Below are 18699 nucleotides of genomic sequence, written 5' to 3'. Positions count from 1 at the left end.
TAATAATAATAATAATATTATTATTATTATTATTATTATTATTATTATTATTATTATTATTATTATTATTATTATTATCTATTTGAATTGTTCATTACTTATTTCCTTTCCTTACTGGGCTATATTTTTCTTGTTGAACCCCTTGAGCTTATAACATCCTACTTTTCCAACTAGGGTTGTTGTTTAGCTTAGCTAAGCTAATAATAATAATAATAATAATAATAATAATAATAATAATAATAAAACATACATACATACATATACCAAGGCAATTCCCCCAATTTTGCTGGTAGCCGACATCAAACATATTAATAAAAAGAGGACCTTTCCTCTCTAGCTCCTCCCAGCCTGACGAGGGACTCAACCGAGTTCGGCTGGTACTGCTAGGGTGCCACAGCACACCCTCCCCCGTTATCCACCATATATGAAGCTTCATAATGCTGAATCCTCTACTGCTGCTACCTCAGCAGTCATCCAAGGCGACCGGAGGAAGCTCGCCATTCATTCCTATTTCTAGCACGCTCTCTTGCCTCTCTCACATCTATCCTCCTATCACCCAGAGCTTTTTTCACTCCATCCATCCACCCAAACCTTGGCCTTTCTCTTGTACTTCTCCCATCAACTGTTGCATTCATCACCTTCTTTAGCAGACAGCCATTTTCCATTCTCTCAACAAGGCCAAACCACCTCAACACATTCATATCCACTCTAGTTGCTAACTCATTTCCTACACCCGTTCACTACTTCGTTCCTAACCATATCTACTCGAGATACACCAGCCATACTCCTCAGACACTTCATCTCAAACACATTCAATTTCTGTCTCTACGTCACTTTCATTCCCCACATCTCCAATCCATACATCACAGTTGGTACAATCACTTTCTCATACAGAACTCTCTTTACATTCATGCCCAACCCTCTATTCTTTCCCACTCCCTTCACTGCTCCCAACACTTTGCATCCTTCATTCACTCTCTGACGTTCATCTGCTTCCACTCCTCCATTTGCTGCAACAACAGACCCCAAGAACTTAAACTAATCCACCTCCTCAAGAAAATTTCCATACAACATGACATTCAACCTTGCAGCACCTTCCCTTCTCGTACATCTCATAACCTTACTCTTACCCACATTAACTCTCAACTTCCTCCACTCACTTACCCTTCCAAGTCTGCAACCAGTACAGTATTATCCGCAAAGAACAACTGATATACCTCCCATTCATGATCATTCTCGTCTACCAGTTTCAATCCTTGTCCAAGCACTCGAGCATTCACCTCTCTCACCACTCCATGAACATACAAGTTAAACAACCATGGCGACATCACACATCCCTGTCTCAGCCCCACTCTCACCGGAAACCAATCACTCACTTCATTTCCTATCCTAACACATGCTTTACTACCTTTGTAGAAACTTTTCACTGCTTGCAACAACCTTCCACCAAACCATATAACCTCATCACATTCCACATTGCTTCTCTATCAACTCTATCATACGCTTTCTCCAGATCCATAAACGCAACATACACCTCCTTACCTTTTGCTAAATATTTCTCGCATATCTGCCTAACTGTAAAAATCTGATTCATACAACGCCTACCTCTTCTAAAACCACCATGTACTTCTAGGATTGCATTCTCTGCTTTATCCTTAATCCTATTAATCAGTACTCTGCCATACACTTTTCCCACCACACTCAACAAACTAATACCCCTTGAATTACAACACTCATGCACATCTCCCTTACCCTTATATAGTGGTACAATACACGCACAAACCCAATCCATTGGTGCCATTGACAACACAAAACACATATTAAACAATCTCACCAACCATTCAAGTACAGTCACACCCCCTTCCTTCAACATCTCAGCTCTCACACCATTCATACCAGATGCTTTTCCTACTCTCGTTTCATCTAGTGCTCTCCTCACTTCCTCTCTTGTAATCTCTCTCTCATTCTCATCTCCCATCACTGGCACCTCAACACCTGCAACAGCAATTATATCTGCCTCCCTATCATCCTCAATATTCAATAAACTTTCAAAATATTATCATTATTATTATTATTATTATTATTATTACTTGCTAAGCTAAAACCCTTATTGGAAAAGCAGGATACTATAAGCCCAAGGGCTCCAACAAGGAAAATAGCCCAGTGAGGAAATAAAATAAGCTATAAGAGAAGTTTAAGAAGAATAATAACATTAAAATCAATATTTCATATATAAACTATAAAAACTTCAAAATAACAAGAGGAAGAGAAACAAGATGAAATAGTGTGCCTGAGTGTACCCTCAAGCAAGAGATCTCTAGCCCAAGACAAATAACAAAGGTATAAGGTCTATAAGATAACATTTACTCAACGTCACAGTTAATGAGTCAATGCTTAGTCTATAAAAATCATTTCCTTACTTGATTAGTGATGAACACGAAGTTCCCCTCGCCATGGTCACTCTTGCGTCCGGCCTCCAGGTGGAAATTGTTGTCCGTGTAACCGAAGCGACGGAGGTGTTCAATGGCCCACCGGGCAATGCGGTTTCCCTCCATCGAGATGAGGGTGATGAACCCGCTCTCCACCAGGAGGCGTACTTCTCCGTCCACGCCGAACTTTTGGCGGACTGTGACGCCCACTGTTACTGGGAACTCCCTCAAGACTACGAGGATGAGAGAGAGAGAGAGAGAGAGAGAGAGAGAGAGAGAGAGAGAGAGAGAGAGAGAGAGAGAGAGAGAGAGAGAGAGAGAGAGAGAATTAAAATCAAATTAATGCTCGTGCGAATAAACCAGTGTTAGACCTATCTCCAAATAAAATTTTCACTTACGTACATTACCTTATATTGGTTAGCTTTCATTGCATGAGTTTTTTTTTATAGAAAAAAATAGGATTTTCTTTGTAACATTAATGATTGTCATTTGGTTGCATAGAGCCACTATTAGGCGCACACTGGAATAATAATAATAAAAAAAAATCTAACTACCCATTAGACAGAATTTTTAGTTACACAGGACTCTCTCTCTCTCTCTCTCTCTCTCTCTCTCTCTCTCTCTCTCTCTCTCTCTCTCTCTCTGGATTCAAGAAAAATCAAAGGAATTTATCAGAGAATACAAAATCCCAGGTTTCATGCTTTTCAAGTAGGATCGCCTTACCAAGAAAGGTGGAGGGATAATGCTTTATATTAAAAATAATTTAAACACCATACAAATCAAATTAGAAACCGAATGTGAACTGACAGGTGCAAACATCAACTCCATAGGAAAAAACATGTCCATACTAGTAATATAGAGACCACCACATCAAACACAAGAACAGGACGAAGAGCTGTATAGACAACTTGGACAAGAAGTTAACAATAAGCTAGCTGTCCTAATGGAAGACTTCAATGCAGTGGTAAACTGGGACAGTATGAATTTTACATCATACAGAGGGACATAGACTACGAGAATTTGTCAACAATGATTTTTTTTAACAGTGGGTTGATAAACAACCAGGGAAACAACATACTAGATATTATGCTAACAACAGAAGAAAATTTAGTATCCAATGTTTCAGGTGGCGAAAATATTGCCAAAAGTAACCACAAAATAGTTAGGTTTTAGGTAAATATTCCTCATCTAAAAGAAAGGAAAATTATAAAAAAAAACCTAGACTTCAGACATAGTAACTGGATAAAACTGAAGGAATACACCTAGAATTTAGAATACGTCGGAACAGGGAACATCATACACAATGGGATTCATTTGTAGAAATATATAAAGAAAAAAGGGCTAAATGAATACTGCATTGAAAAATTTTACCAAATGGAACTCCACAACATAAGTGATTCAACAGAGAAATAGCCAATGCAATAAGAAGTTGAGACAGGAAGCATAAATCAATGGGCCTACAGACTTCAATTCATAAAATTTCCGAGCATAAGAAGTTAAGCCGAAAAGTAGATAAACTAGTTAGAAAGGCCAGATCAATGAAGAGAAAAGAGTGGCTTCAGCTAGTAAAGAAAATCCCAAAGAATTTTTTACATATGTAAACAGCAGAAATCCAATAAAAAACAACATTAGTCCATTAAGAGACTCGGCGGGGTAATCTTATAACACGTGATTTGGCAAATGCCGAACTGATGAATGCCTATTTCTCCACTGTATTCACTAGGGAAGAATCAACGATACCCCCCCCCCCAACCCACCTATCAAATGTGAAGGGCCACAATTATTAAAAAGAATCACTTTTACAATGGATGATGTCAAAAATAAAATAAAAGGACTGGGTCCAGATGATATTCATCCAAGAGAGATTATAGAACTAGAAGAAGTGATAACCCCACACTTTTACAAATGTTCCGAAAGACAGCCAACGAAAAAAAGGCACCACAATGATGAAAACTAGGCAATGTTCCTTCAATCTAAAAGAAGGGGCCAAAAGAAGAACCTGGCAACTACAGACCAGTGTGTCTAACTTCAGTGTCGTGCAAAATTTTTAAATCAATTATAGTAGATTCAATAGTAGAACACAGAGAAAAACAATCTTTTGATAGACAGCCAATATGGTTTTAGACAAAAGAGATCATGTGTGACAAATCTTTTGGAATTTTTACAAATGTTTAGCATTTATGACAAAAGCAGGACATTGACATCATATACCTAGACTTTCAAAAGGCCTTTGACAAAGTTCCTCATAAAAAATTAATGGTCAAAATTAGAGCACTAGGCAGCATTGACGAGCCAGTTGAATGGATCGAAGATTGGCTAACAAACAGGAAACAGAGTTGTAATCAATGGAGAAGCTTCAGAGTGGGCAGCTGTTACAAGCGGAGTACTTCAAGGATCCGTCCTTGGACCATTGCTATTTCTGATCTATATTAACGATATAGATTTAGGATTAACTAGTAGAATAGAGAAATTTGTCGACAATACTAAATTGAGCATAAATGCTGCGAACTCAGAAGACGTAGAAGCTTCAAGAGATGATCTTTTGAAGCTAGGGGAATTGTCCAGGAAATAGCAAATGCCTTTCAACTGTGAGAAATGTAAAGTTATGCACATAGGTTATAGTAACCCACAATCAAATTACTCACTCCTGGGTAATGAAATAGAAAGTGTGGACTAGGAGGAAGATCTCGGTACTATTACCAGCAATGATTGGAAGTTTACCAAACACAGCATAAAAGCTGAAAAGAAAGCACAGAAACTAATAGGCTACATAAACAGACAATTCAAATACAGAAACAAAGACACTGTACTACAGCTGTACCTATCACTAGTAAGACCCCGTCTAGAATACAGTCTAATTCTGGGCTCCAAGTATTCAGAAGGATATAGATAGACTAGAAGCAGCACAAGCAAGGGTCACCAAACTAGTTCCAATACTAAGGCAATTTAGATATTAATGGAAGATGGAACGTTTGAACTTATTTGATGTACAAACTCGACGACTAAGGGGACAGTTATTAAAGGCATTCAAAATTCTTAAAGGAATAACAAATGTAGATTACAATAATCTATTCACGCTTAGCACAAATTAGTCCAGAGGTATCGGATACAAACTGGAATTGAAAAGATACAACAGCACTCAATGTGGCAATTTCTTTACATACAAAATAGCAAATACTTGGAACTGACCCATGTATTGTATGAGCTGCGCTCCGTCTATTCATAGTTCTCATTCTGGTCATAATATCTACTGTTCGGAAAGTTTAGTATTGTGCTTGCACTATGGCACCGAGATCTGATTGGGCAGTTATGCCAATACTCAAAGATGTTGCATCTAAGCATAGTTGAGGATACATTTTTTGGTGATGAAGCAAAATTCCTTGACATTCCGATATGGACACTTGCTTATTGTATGCTGGTTCAGCAGGACAGAATAGAGTGAGCTGTTACACTATTATTATTATTATTATTATTATTATTATTATTATTATTATTATTATTATTATTATTCGTAGTTGTAGACCTCCTTGGTTTTTGTAATTATAATAGTGTGCATCGTTCGTAATTATTCTTTGTACGAATATTTAGGAGATTTATTTTTCATCTCGACTGAATTGTTACAATGCCTGGCCTTGTCTGCTTAGAGAAATAGCAAAAGAAGCATTGTGTTGCGGGTTCTAATACTCAAATGCAGGATTTAGAGACCCGATTGGATAACGCAATTAAAAGATAAACTTATTTATTGCATAATTTTTATTGTATTATCAGAAATCCTTACTCCCGGTATCTTTCATGAAAATCTTTGGGACGAACTAAAGCAATCTAACGTAATAATTAATCATTGGACATGTACGTGTACAGTAGCCTACGTTCATTTGCTCGCGTGCACTCCTGTACGACTGCTAGGCCTATATGAACAAATATTGACTATCACATAATTGGAAAAAAAACTTTCGCACCATATTCTCAGCTACAGATATGATACCTAGAACACACACATACACACACAACAACAATAACAACAACAACAACATAAACGTCACTTGGTACTTACACGAATCAGCTGATTCATAAACATCGTTCTCTAGTGTGACATTTGTTTTCCGTTGCTGAGAATTCGTTTGAGAGATGAGGGTTTTTCCAAGCTTCTGTTTGTAGAAAGAAAATATAAAAAAAAAATCTACATAGCTGTATAACTATCTTTATATTGAGAAAGGAGTTAGACAGGGAGACACCATCTCCTAAGTTACAGTATTCACAGCGTGTTTAAAAGAAGTTATTAATAATGTAGACTGGGTAAATGTAGGAATTAGTATTAATGGGGAATACCTTAACAACTTAAGATTTGCAGATGGGAGGAATTACAGATGATGAAAAATTTGAATAGAGAAAGGAGAACTGTAGGACTGAAAATTAATATGAGTAAAACTAATATAATGTTCAATGAAAATGCAGAGAAATCACTTTTTCATTTATTTCATAATAGAATTTTGAATCTCATTTCTCCTCATAAATCGAGAGATGTTAATATAAAAAGGCTGGACCTGTATTAATGATAATTATGATTATAAATTCAAGGATACTTTACTTGCATCCTAGTTAACTTACCCGTAACCAGTCGTGAAAATCTTCTCTGTCTGTAGTATAAAATTGGTGTAGCGTTTCTTTTGTTGAAATCTGTGGAATATTTCAACAAATTAGAAATATAACGAAATACAATTATCCTTCCATGTAATGGAAGCTGAAAATCCATAAAAATAGGCTGGAACACCAAACGCGAAACATGTTTAGGAAAAAAAAATGCTTTTAAACCTTCCCCAATCTGTCTTTGTGAACAGTATCCTGTCCAGTCATGTCCATGAATTCTTGACTAGGCCTACTCGCTTATCTTCGAAAAGAGCTAAAGGGCTGGGACAAAGGGAAGGCAGTCCTACCTACAGTGTATCTCACACGGTGCACTGCACACAACTAAAAGGCGTTTGAACCGTCTCTTTAATCCCCATTCCACTCTACCAAATTTTTAGCCTTCTACCTTACCTCCAATCCCGTTCCTTTTATCCCCATCTCACTCAACCCAATTTTATCTCCATTCCCGTTTTCTTTCTGTCTCCTAAATTCTGTTTCATCGCACCTGGCAACTGGAGCCGGACCACGGTTTGAAAGCTCGTCGCTGATTGGCTGTTGGTTCAGGCATTCTCCCCTCCCGCTGACAGACGCCGAAGCAAAACATTGCATTTGTCCACAGTACACAATATTCGTTTTTCTATTATACCTCATTTACTTTGAGGAATATCTACCTGGTTCTTTTGTCAAACACAGATTAGAGGTAGATGCTGACTATTACCTTGAAAAATATATCCATATCTTAAAAAACATTAAAAAATACGAGATGAAGTGAAACGATGTCTGAAAAAACTTATACAACTTTTATTATATGTTGTTTTTTACCTACAAATGTTCTACAAACGTAAATAAAAATTAGTGGATTTTGTAGAAAAATCGTCTTGAATGTCATGAACCTAAGAAAATAATGCAAGGAAGGAAAATAATGGTGAAATCTGTGTGACCAAAAAACCAGGTAGATATTAGACAAACTAAATGAGGTATAAAGCAAAAATGAACATTATCATCATCATCATTATCTCCCCCTACGTCTATTGACGCAAAGGGCCTCGGTTAGATTTCGCCAGTCGTCTCTCTCTTGAGCTTTTAATTCAATACTTCTCCATTCGTCATCTCCTACTTCGCACTTTATAGTCCCAAGCCATGTAGGCCTGGGTGTTCCAATTCTTCTAGTGCCCTGTGGGGCCTAGTTAAACGTTTGGTGAACTAATATCTCTTGGGGAGTTGGAAGAGCATGACCAAATCATCTCCATCTACCCCTCATCATGATCTCATCCATATATGGTACTAGAGTAATCTCTCTTATAGTTTCATTTCTAATCCTGTCCTGCCATTTAACTCTCAATATCCTTCTGAGGGCTTTATCCTCAAATCTACTTACTCTGGTGGAGATTTTTTCATTGTCATACCATGACTCATGTCCATAGAGTAACACCGATCTCACTAAACTGATATATAGTCTGATTTTCATATGAAATTTTAGGCGATTTTATTTCCAAATTTTACTTAACCTAGCCATTGACTGATTTGCTTTTTTCCATCTTTCACTAAACTCTAATTCTAAAGACCCTATATTGGAGATCATTGTTCCTAAATACTTAAATGATTCTACCTCATTAATTCTTTCTCCTTCCAGTGTTATTTCATCTTCCATTGCATAATCCATTCTCATCATCTCTGTCTTTCTTCTTTTTAACTTCAGCCCACCTCATGTGATATTTCATGCATTCAGGTAAGCAAACATTGCAAATCCTGTGGTGTTCTGCTAAGAAGGACAGCATCATCAGCATACTCTAGGTCTGCTAAATTCCTATCACCAATCCAGTCCAATCCTTCCCCACCATCTCTGACTGTTCTACACATTACAAAGTCCATGAGGAGGATAAACAACATTGGGGACAACAAATTCCCTTGGAGTACTCCGCTGTTCACTGGAAACTCACTTGATAAGACTCTATTAACATTAAATTTGCACTTGCTATGCTCATGAACAGACTTAATCAAATTTACATATTTAAGAGGAATTCCATAACAAAATTGGCCGGTGCACACTAACAAAAGCTTTTTCATAGGCCACAAATACCATCAAGAAGGGATTTCTATATTCTACACATTGCTGTACAACATGTCTCAAAATGAAAATTTGGTCAGTGCAACATCCACCTTTTCTAATTCCTGCTTGTTCATCTCTCAGCTTTTCATCAATCTTTCTCTCCAGTCTCTTAAGAATAAGCATACTATATATTTTCATAACAACTGACGTAAGTGCCTCTGTAATTATTGCAATCAGTCAGGTCTCCCTTTTTAGCTATTTTCACCATCACTCCTAACTCCCATTCATCAGGTTTTGCCTCTTCATGCCACATTCTACAAAATAATCTTGTAAGTAGTCTGGGTGTCCCTTAATTTTCGGCCAGTATCATCTCAACAATTATTCCATCATATCCAGGGGCTTTCCATCTCTTTAGGTTTTTGAGGATAGCTTCGACTTCAAACACACTAAATTCATTCATGGGTACATCAAGGTCTTCATCAGCTTCAGGTATATCAATAAAATTATTTCCTTCAAATGTCCTATTCATAACCTCACTAAAGTGTTCAATCCAAAATTGTCTTTCTTCATCGTCTGTTGCTATAACTGAACCATCTCTTTTTTGATGGGTATATGCAATATTTTGCTCCGTCGTGGGTCAGCAGGAGGGGAGAATGCCTGAACCAACAGACAATCAGCGACGATCTTTCAAACCATGGTTCGGCTCCAGCTGCCAGCTAGGATGAAACCGACTATAGTTGTCTAAAAACTCTTCGCTTTTGCGCGTCTAATGCAACTGCGGAAGCAATGGCGGACCACAGTGGCCATATTCCAAAAATTTATATCGAGAAGACTTACTGAGAATCCGAATTGGTGTTCCTCAGACGAATGACTTGTCGGCCTGTAAGTATTCTTGACTGCGACCACCTCGGATCCAGGGATGAGGAAACAATAGGACGAGCCCGCGTTGTAGCTTTTCCTGTTGTCGTAAACCTCAAGGCGGGCGACTCCATTGCTCGCTGTGGCATAGAGAACGACGTAATGTTTCTTGAATTTCTGTTTGGAAAGACAGTTTCGTTAGTATTATTATTATTATTATTATTATTATTATTATTATTATTTTTATTATTATTATTATTACTTGCTAAGCTACAACCCTAGTTGGAAAAGCAGGATGCTATAAGCCCAGGGGCTCCAACAGAGAAAATAGCTCAGTGAGGAAAGGGAACAAGGAAAAATAAAATATTTTAAGAACAACAATATTAAAATGAATATCACTTTATAAACTATATAACTTTAACAAAACAAGATGAAGAGAAATAAGATATAAGATAGAACAGTGTACCCGAGTGAACCCTCAAGCAAGAGAACTCTAACCAAAAACAGTGGAAGACCATGGTAGAGAGGCTATGGCAGTACCCAATGGTTTGATTTTGGAGTGTCCTTCTCTTAGAAGAGCTGCTTACCATAGCTAAAGAGTCTCTTTTACCCTTACAAAAAGGAAAAGAGCCACTGAACAATTACAGTCCAGTAAGAATTGTTTGGTAATCTCAGTGTTGTCAGGTGTATGAGAACAGAGGAGAATATGTAAAGACTATTCAGTGTGTGAGTGTGTAGGCAAAGGGAAAATAAACCGTAACCAGAGAGAAGGATTCAATGTAGTATTAGCTGGCCGGTCAAAAGACCCTATAACTCTCTAATGGTAGTATCTCAACGGGTGGCTGGTGCCATGGCCAACCTACTACCATACCCTTACCAAGAGGAAAGTACCCACTGAACCATTACAGTGCAGTAGTTAACCCCTTGGATGAAGAAGAATTGTTTCGTAATCTCAGTGTTGTCAGGTGTATGACAGAGGAGAATATGTAAAGAATAGGCCAGACTATTCGGTGTGTGTGTAAGCAAAGGGAAAATGAGCCGTAACCAGAGAGAAAGATCCAATGTAGTACTGTCTGGCCAGTCAAAAGACCCCACAACTCTCAACGGGTGGCTGGTGATTATTATGATTATTGTCATTTCTTGCTGCGTTGAGTATAGTACTATAGTCCATTTCTTTTAGCGATGCATATTTGCACCGACTCGCGGCGGTGCCCTTTTAGCTCGGAAAAGTTTCCTGATCGCTGATTGGTTAGAATTATCTTGTCCAACCAATCAGCGATCCGGAAACTTTTCCGAGCTAAAAGGGCACCGCCGCGAGTCGGTGCAAATATGCATCGCTAAAAGAAATGGACTATAGGTCTAATGACTCAGCAGGTAGACGAATAAGGTACTTCCAAAACCCCCATCTTTGGCTCACAAAGATGGTGAGGTTGCAGGCACTGCTAGAAACTATCGAGCCTGAACGGGTCTCGAACTCCCATCCAACAGATTGCAAGGTAGGGTCGTTTCCAATAGCTTACCACAACCTATATTATGTCTTTAGATGTATGTTTTTATGTATGTATATTATATATATATATATATATATATATATATATATATATATATATATATATATATATATATATATATATATGTATATATATATATATATATATATATATATATATATATATATATATATATTTTACATATATATATATATATATATATATATATATATATATGTATATATATATAATATATATATATGTATATATATATATATATATATATACACACACACACACATATATATATATATATATATATATATATATATATATATATATATATATATATATATATATATATATATATATATATATATGGGTGTACGTGTATGTACCATTGTGCACAGAACTATGCCTACATATGCGTTTGTATGGAACATAAAATAGGCCTACACGTTCATACGCTGCTATACAAGATGTATAATACACGATGGAAGAAAGAATAAAATATATAAGATGCTTGTGGCAGGACAAAATCAATAGGTGTTTGACAGTCCTTGTCCAGTAAGTACAGGAACTAACTATCTTGACAAGAATGTGAAATCTTGAAGAAAATTAACATATTTATCATCAATGTGACATAGTTGTATTTAGTGAATCATGAGAGGAATTACAAAAGATGATAAAAGATTTGAAAAGAGAAAGGCGACTTGTAGGGCTGAAAATGAATATGAGTAAAACTAAGATAATGTTCAATGAAAATGGGTCATTTGAATCACAAGAAGTTAGTAACAGTTTGGGTATCATTTTATCCCTTTTAATTTATTTTAATTTGCTATTGGTTATATTGGAAAAAAAACTTTGAAAAAGATATGTTGGGAAAGAGATATTTTCAATAAAATTGAAAGTGACGAGATGAAGTGAGATACAGAAAAAAATATACTTACCCCGAGAGAGAGAGAGAGAGAGAGAGAGAGAGAGAGAGAGAGAGAGAGAGAGAGAGAGAGAGAGAGAGGCTACATTTGATATTTGAAGAAAATACAAAAAAGAGAGAGAGAGAGAGAGAGAGAGAGAGAGAGAGAGAGAGAGAGAGAGAGAGAGAGAGAGAGAGAGAGAGAGAGAGAGAGAGAAGCTACATTTGATATTTGAAAATACAAAGGAGAGAGAGAGAGAGAGAGAAACATAAGCTACATTTGATATTTGAAGAAAATACAAAGGAGAGAGAGAGAGAGAGAGAGAGAGAGAGAGAGAGAGAGAGAGAGAGAGAGAGAGAGAGAGAGAAACATAAGCTACCCCTGATATTTGAAGAAAATACAAAGTCAGATTATCAAATCTCTCATCCGTTTCTGCATAGCCTGACGTCATTTCAACAGAGAGAGAGAGAGAGAGAGAGAGAGAGAGAGAGAGAGAGAGAGAGAGAGAGAGAGAGAGGAAACGGAAATCTTTTGTCGTCTTCTTTGTTTAAAAATTTTGTTTGCATTTCGTTTGCTAATTTTTAATTCATTCCTTGATTCCGAGTACACGAGAAGTTTTAGGATATATTTTAAGAAAAAGGTTAGATAGAGTAATGAAGAAAAAGTGGTAATGTAAGTGAAAAAGTGGGTTATGAATAGTAAAGGGAAATTGTAAGTCAAAGACGTTTTAAGACTGAACAAAATTGAATTTGTGGATGAAAAAATCCGAGATAAAAAGAAAAAAGGAAAAAATAGATTCAAGAAAATACCTCATCCATAATTCCCTTATCTTTATTCTTTTTTTTCATTCGCATGTAATTGATACACACAGACACACATACACACACGCACACACACATACACACACACACACACACACACACACACACATATATATATATATATATATATATATATATATATATATATATATATATATATATATATATACAGGGTGACACAAAAAAACGGTCATCACCTAAACTTGAATAACTTTTGAAATAAATAATCAATTCCTTTTATTTTTCAGATTTATCAAGAAAAATTAATGTTCTAAGAGTTTACCAAATTCGGCCTTCGAGATGCCATGGACTACTGAGGAAAAGACATTTATAGTTGAGGCATATTTTCGGTTGAAGTCTATCCACGCAGCTCAATTGCAATTCAAAAAACGGTTCAGATGTCAAGAATTTCCTGTCCACTCAATGATCTACAGATGGGTCAACCCATGGGACTGTGCATAATCTCAATTGTAAAGACACTAACAGACAATCACACTCTGGATGACCGAAATCATCAAGGACACTACACAACATTACTGCAGTCAGAGACTCTGTTGTCCGCAGCCCAAGCAAGTCTGTGCAACGGCAAAGTCAGGAGCTTGAAATCAACCGGGAGTCCGTGCGGAGAATTTTGAACGCAGATCTCCACCTGTATCCTTACAGGATACAGATTAAACACAAACTTACACCTGACGACATGAGGAAGCGAGTGATCATGTGCTAGTGGTTTTGCGACAAGATTGACGCTGTCCCAGACTTCCTTGACAATGTTTGGTTTTCTGACGAGGCACATTTTCTGTTGTCAGGTCACGTGAACTCGAAGAACAATATCTTCTGGGGTAGCACACCCACTGAGCACTGTCTGCAAAGGCCATTACACTCGGTGAAGTGCACTGCCTGGGTCGCCATCTCCAAACATGGCATCATTGAACCATTCTGGTTCGAGGACGACAACGAGCAATCTGTGACAATCAAAACAGAGCGATATGTCCAGGTGCTTGCAAGTTCTGGACAGCACTTGGTCGACGGAGAGGAGTCGTCAGGGTCCTCCAGTGGTTCCAGCATGATGGCGCCACTCCCCACACTTCAAACGAATCATTGGCATGGCTACAGCAGCGTTTCCCTGACCGACTGATCAGCCGCAGGTGTGACTCGGAGTGGTCTCCGCATTCACCGGACCAGAACCCCCAAGATTTTTATTTCAGGGGAAACCTTAAGGACAGGGTATATGGAAACAACCCCCAGACTATCCCTGACCTGAAGGCAGAAATCACAACAGCAATAAGAGTGATCACAAGGGAGGAATGCGGGAGGGTCATTGAGAACTTTGCCCGCCGGATCCAAATGTGCCTGTAGCACCGGGGAGCTCATTTGGAGCATATTTTGGAGAGCCAGTGAAACAAAGAGTTGTTGTTGTACAGACTTGAAACTTTGGAGATACCTGCTACACAAAGTTTTGTGTCGATCTAAATAAAATTTTGGAAGTTATTCGATTTTTGTTGATGACCGTTTTCATGTGTCACCCTGTATATATATATATATATATATATATATATATATATATATATATATATATATATATATATATATATATATATATATATATATATATATATATATATATATATATATATAACCAGACAGATATATGTGTATGAGTTGAAGTATGTAGCTGCACAAATGTGTATATGTAAAGCTTTTAATATATTCTATAAAAGGAAAATGTGTTACAACAAGAAAAAGCTTTTTCGACCAAAGCTTTATTTCCTCATGTATAAGCTCTCTTTTGAAGACATTGATCAGCATTGTGAAATTGAATTATTGTTATTGTTTCTCTTGCATACAAATAACAACAAGGAAAACTCTCCTTCTTCTTCTTCTTCTTCTTCTTCTTCTTCTTCTTCATCTTTGTCTACATCTTTTCCCACTTCTATGTGGGGTCGATGTTTCTGGTCATCTTTCTCCATCTACCTCTCTCCCACACCTTATCAACGGTTAATCCCTTTGATTGAAGGTCATCGTTGATACAGTCCACCCACCTTCGCTTTGGTCTCCCTCTCCTTCTCGTTCCCTGTGCCTACATTTCCATTACTCTCCTCCCAATATACTGTTCATCTCTTCTCATGACATGACCGTACCACCTCAGTCTACTTTTTTGGATCTTATCTGATAGTTTTCTAACTCCTGTGGTACCCCTGATTTATATATTATTGTCATTACTAGCTAAGCTACAACCCTAGTTGGAAAAGCTGAATGCTATAATTATGTCTAAGGGCTTAAACAGGGAAAAATAGCACAGTGAGGAGAGGAAATAAGGAAATAAATGAACTACAAAAGAAATAATGAACAATTAAATTTAAATACTTTAAGAACAATAATAACATTAAAATAGATTTTTCATGTACAGAATAAGCTATAAAAACTTAATAAAAAGAGGAAGAGTAATAATTCGAGTGTACCCTCAAGCAAGAGAAGTCTACCACATGATAGTGGAAGACCTTAGTACAAAAGCTGTGGCATTACCCAAGACTAGAGAACAATGGTTTGATTTCGGAGTGACCACCTAAAAGAGCTTCTTCCCATGGTGGAAAGTAGCCACTGAATAATATTAATGCAGCAGTTGACCCCTTGAGCGAAGGTGAAGTGTTAGGTGTTCTCAGTGTTGTCAGGTGTATGAGGACAGGAGAATGTGGAAAGAATAGGCCAGACGATTTGGTGTATGTGTAGGTAAAGGAAAAACGAGCCGTAACCAGAGAGAGGGCTCTAATGTAGTACTATCTGGCCAATCAAAGGACCCAATAAGTCTCTAGCGGTATTATCTCAACGGGTGACTGGTGCCTTGTGCATCCTACTACCTATAACTTTTTTATTTTCCATAATACATGTATAGTTGATTTTGTCAATATCAGTACACGTCCAAGTCAACGAAGAAGACATCTGGAATGGCAGTGTAGCTGTTAATATAATAGTGACGTTAATTAAGCATAGATATTTTTTTGGGGATAATGTATGCTACATTGAAATAAGAAACACCATAAGTCTTATTGATATAATAATTAAAATTTGGAGTTTCCAGATATTTCTTGTATCTCGGAAAATATGAAAAGATTTATGTTATTAACTTGATTAATGCGTATCAGCATTTCTATTAAGGAAATTTTCATATAAAATCAGGATGCAAAAATTAAACACTACCAAGGATAGCGAATTAAAATTAGTGTGAGACTGTCTAAATTGAAATTACATAGGTACCACGCCTTCACGATTACAGTGCCACAGGAAGTGTAAGGATAGCTGGCTGTCTCTGTTGAAGCTAACTTTGTGTAAGAGGCGATAAGAAGAAACATTTATGCTTGTTGTGCCTCGTGAAACATCATACCTTTATGACGTTGTTTTTGTTCCTGAAGTAGATGTCTCCCGACTTGACTTGTCCCAGCGAATTCTCTACAGGGATCGATGCTTGGGCCATTTTCTATCTGACGAGATTCTTCTCCGATGTCTGATGATGATTTAACAATCAGTTCGCTATAGATTCGTTTCTCAGCTTCGAGCCGTCCACCCGTTGCCAGAGCCTTTTCAAGGAAGTTCAGAGACACAAGTTTCAGGTGCCGTACACAAGAATTTTAGTTATCTGAAAGGCTTGAATTTACAAATACCAAATTCGTTAGACATCGAATCAATCCATGATCTTCCAGGAAACCTGTTTTAAGCATCGGCCATTTTTAACTCTGAGAAAGACACCAATAGAAAGATGCTATACTGTATAATGCTATAAGCTAATGCTCTAGAGATACACTGCACTGTGTCTAATGAGTAAAACACGACCGCCAGACAGTGGCACAGGATACGGTTGTGTTGGTTGACGTCATTCCTTTGTGATACGCATTTCACCGTTGGTTATTTATTTTCTTTAACTGTAACGTGACATGATGATCTTCAATAGCGCGAATTGACGAGGAACTAAGATTCAATCGGAGGCATTTGTGGAGTTTTTCATACTTCGTCCAGACAGAAAATATAGCCTTCAATTATTCCGAAATAATTGGCGATTCGTTAACCGCTCTGCAGGAAATCCGTGAAGTGACTGCTTATCTGTCAATTATTTTCGACTGCCAAAATAGAAAATAAAAGAAATATGTATGTTTAGACTTTCATTAGTCCTTATTTTCATTAATTCTTATCGATTTACTTTCTTTACCTATTTGAATTACTGTTAAATTTAGTGAAGTGAGTGGCTGTTCGGTTCGTTTAAGATGCCATATCTTACGTGAGACACAGCTTTTAGCATTGGCAGCCAGTCAGTCAGTAAGTCTAGATTCGAAAAAAAAAAGCTCATTACTAGATATGACGACGGACATTGCAGAAAACTTATATCAACGGATTGTATGTAATATCCCCTTTCTTCTATTTGATAATTTCGCTTTGTTGTTTAATGGGAATCTTATTGGGAATCTTTCTTCAGCTCGTAACTGTCTCCTACGCTTTGGGTCAAATATTCCATTCCTCTTACGGTTTAAAGGTTTAAGGTTTAAGGGCGACTCATGAATGGCAGGGAAAACTGACAGTGACGATGCCTTAAAAATTGAACCTATGCCATATGACCAGCACTCAAGCCCTCTTACCTCTTAAGGTAAGACCAGGGAGAGCCAGGCAATGTCTGGAGAGTGGTGATGATTTAGCAGGTAGACATACAGGCTAACCGCCCCCCCCCCCTCCTTAGCTCACAAGTATGGTGAGGTTGCAGACACTACAAGAAACTATCGAGTTTGAGCGTGACTCGAACCCCAGTCCAGCAGAACGACAATAACCTTAATTATTATTATTATTATTATTATTATTATTATTATTATTATTATTATTATTATTATTATTATTATTATTATTAGTCAAGCTACAACCCTAGTTGGAAAAGCAAGATGCTATAAGCCCAAGGGCTCCAATAGGGAAAGATAGCCCAGTGAGGAAAGGAAATAAGGAAATAAATAAATAATGAGAATAAATGAACAATAAATCATTCTAAAATCAGTAACAACGTCAAAACAGATATGTCCTCTATAATCAATTAACAACGTTAAAAACAGATATGTCATATATAAACTATAAAAAGACTCATGTCAGGCTGGTCAACATAAAAACATTTGCTCCAACTTTGAACTTTTGAAGTTCTACTGATTCAACTACCCGATTAGGAAGATCATTCCACAACTTGGTAACAGCTGGAATAAAACTTCTAGAATACTGTGTGGTATTGAGCCTCTTGATGGAGAAGGCCTGGTTATTAGAATTAACTGTTCTCCTCTGAACATATTTTTTTATTTAATTGTCAAAATTCTTCTCTGAAGTTTTTAAATATTTGCCGTAATCCAAAATGGTCTTTTCTGCTCTGATATTTTTAAATATTTCCCGAAATTCAAAATGGTCTTTTCTTCTCTGAAATTTTTAAATATTTCCCGAAATCCAAAATGGTCTTTTCTTCTCTGAAATTTTTAAATATTTCCCGAAATTCAA

The 18699-nt window shown here is 37.0% G+C and overlaps 1 protein-coding gene across 1 annotated transcript in view; it reads right to left on the bottom strand.

The window, feature by feature from the left end:
• Positions 1-17020, bottom strand: part of LOC137633236 (docking protein 1-like) — a 25796-nt gene extending 8776 nt beyond the window's left edge. Inside the window, exons 1-5 of the mRNA XM_068365432.1 lie at positions 16571-17020; positions 9943-10140; positions 7038-7106; positions 6484-6577; positions 2421-2662 (exon numbers count right to left, since the gene is read on the bottom strand). Coding sequence (XP_068221533.1) covers positions 2421-2662; positions 6484-6577; positions 7038-7106; positions 9943-10140; positions 16571-16660 — 693 coding nt within the window. The 5' untranslated portion in view covers positions 16661-17020. The remainder of the gene's footprint in view (positions 1-2420; positions 2663-6483; positions 6578-7037; positions 7107-9942; positions 10141-16570) is intronic.
• Between the last annotated feature and the right edge of the window lie 1679 nt (positions 17021-18699).

Source organism: Palaemon carinicauda, chromosome 42 (genome assembly GCF_036898095.1).
Source record: "Palaemon carinicauda isolate YSFRI2023 chromosome 42, ASM3689809v2, whole genome shotgun sequence".
NCBI classification, from domain to species: domain Eukaryota; kingdom Metazoa; phylum Arthropoda; class Malacostraca; order Decapoda; family Palaemonidae; genus Palaemon; species Palaemon carinicauda.
This window is presented reverse-complemented; position numbering and strand designations above follow the sequence as displayed.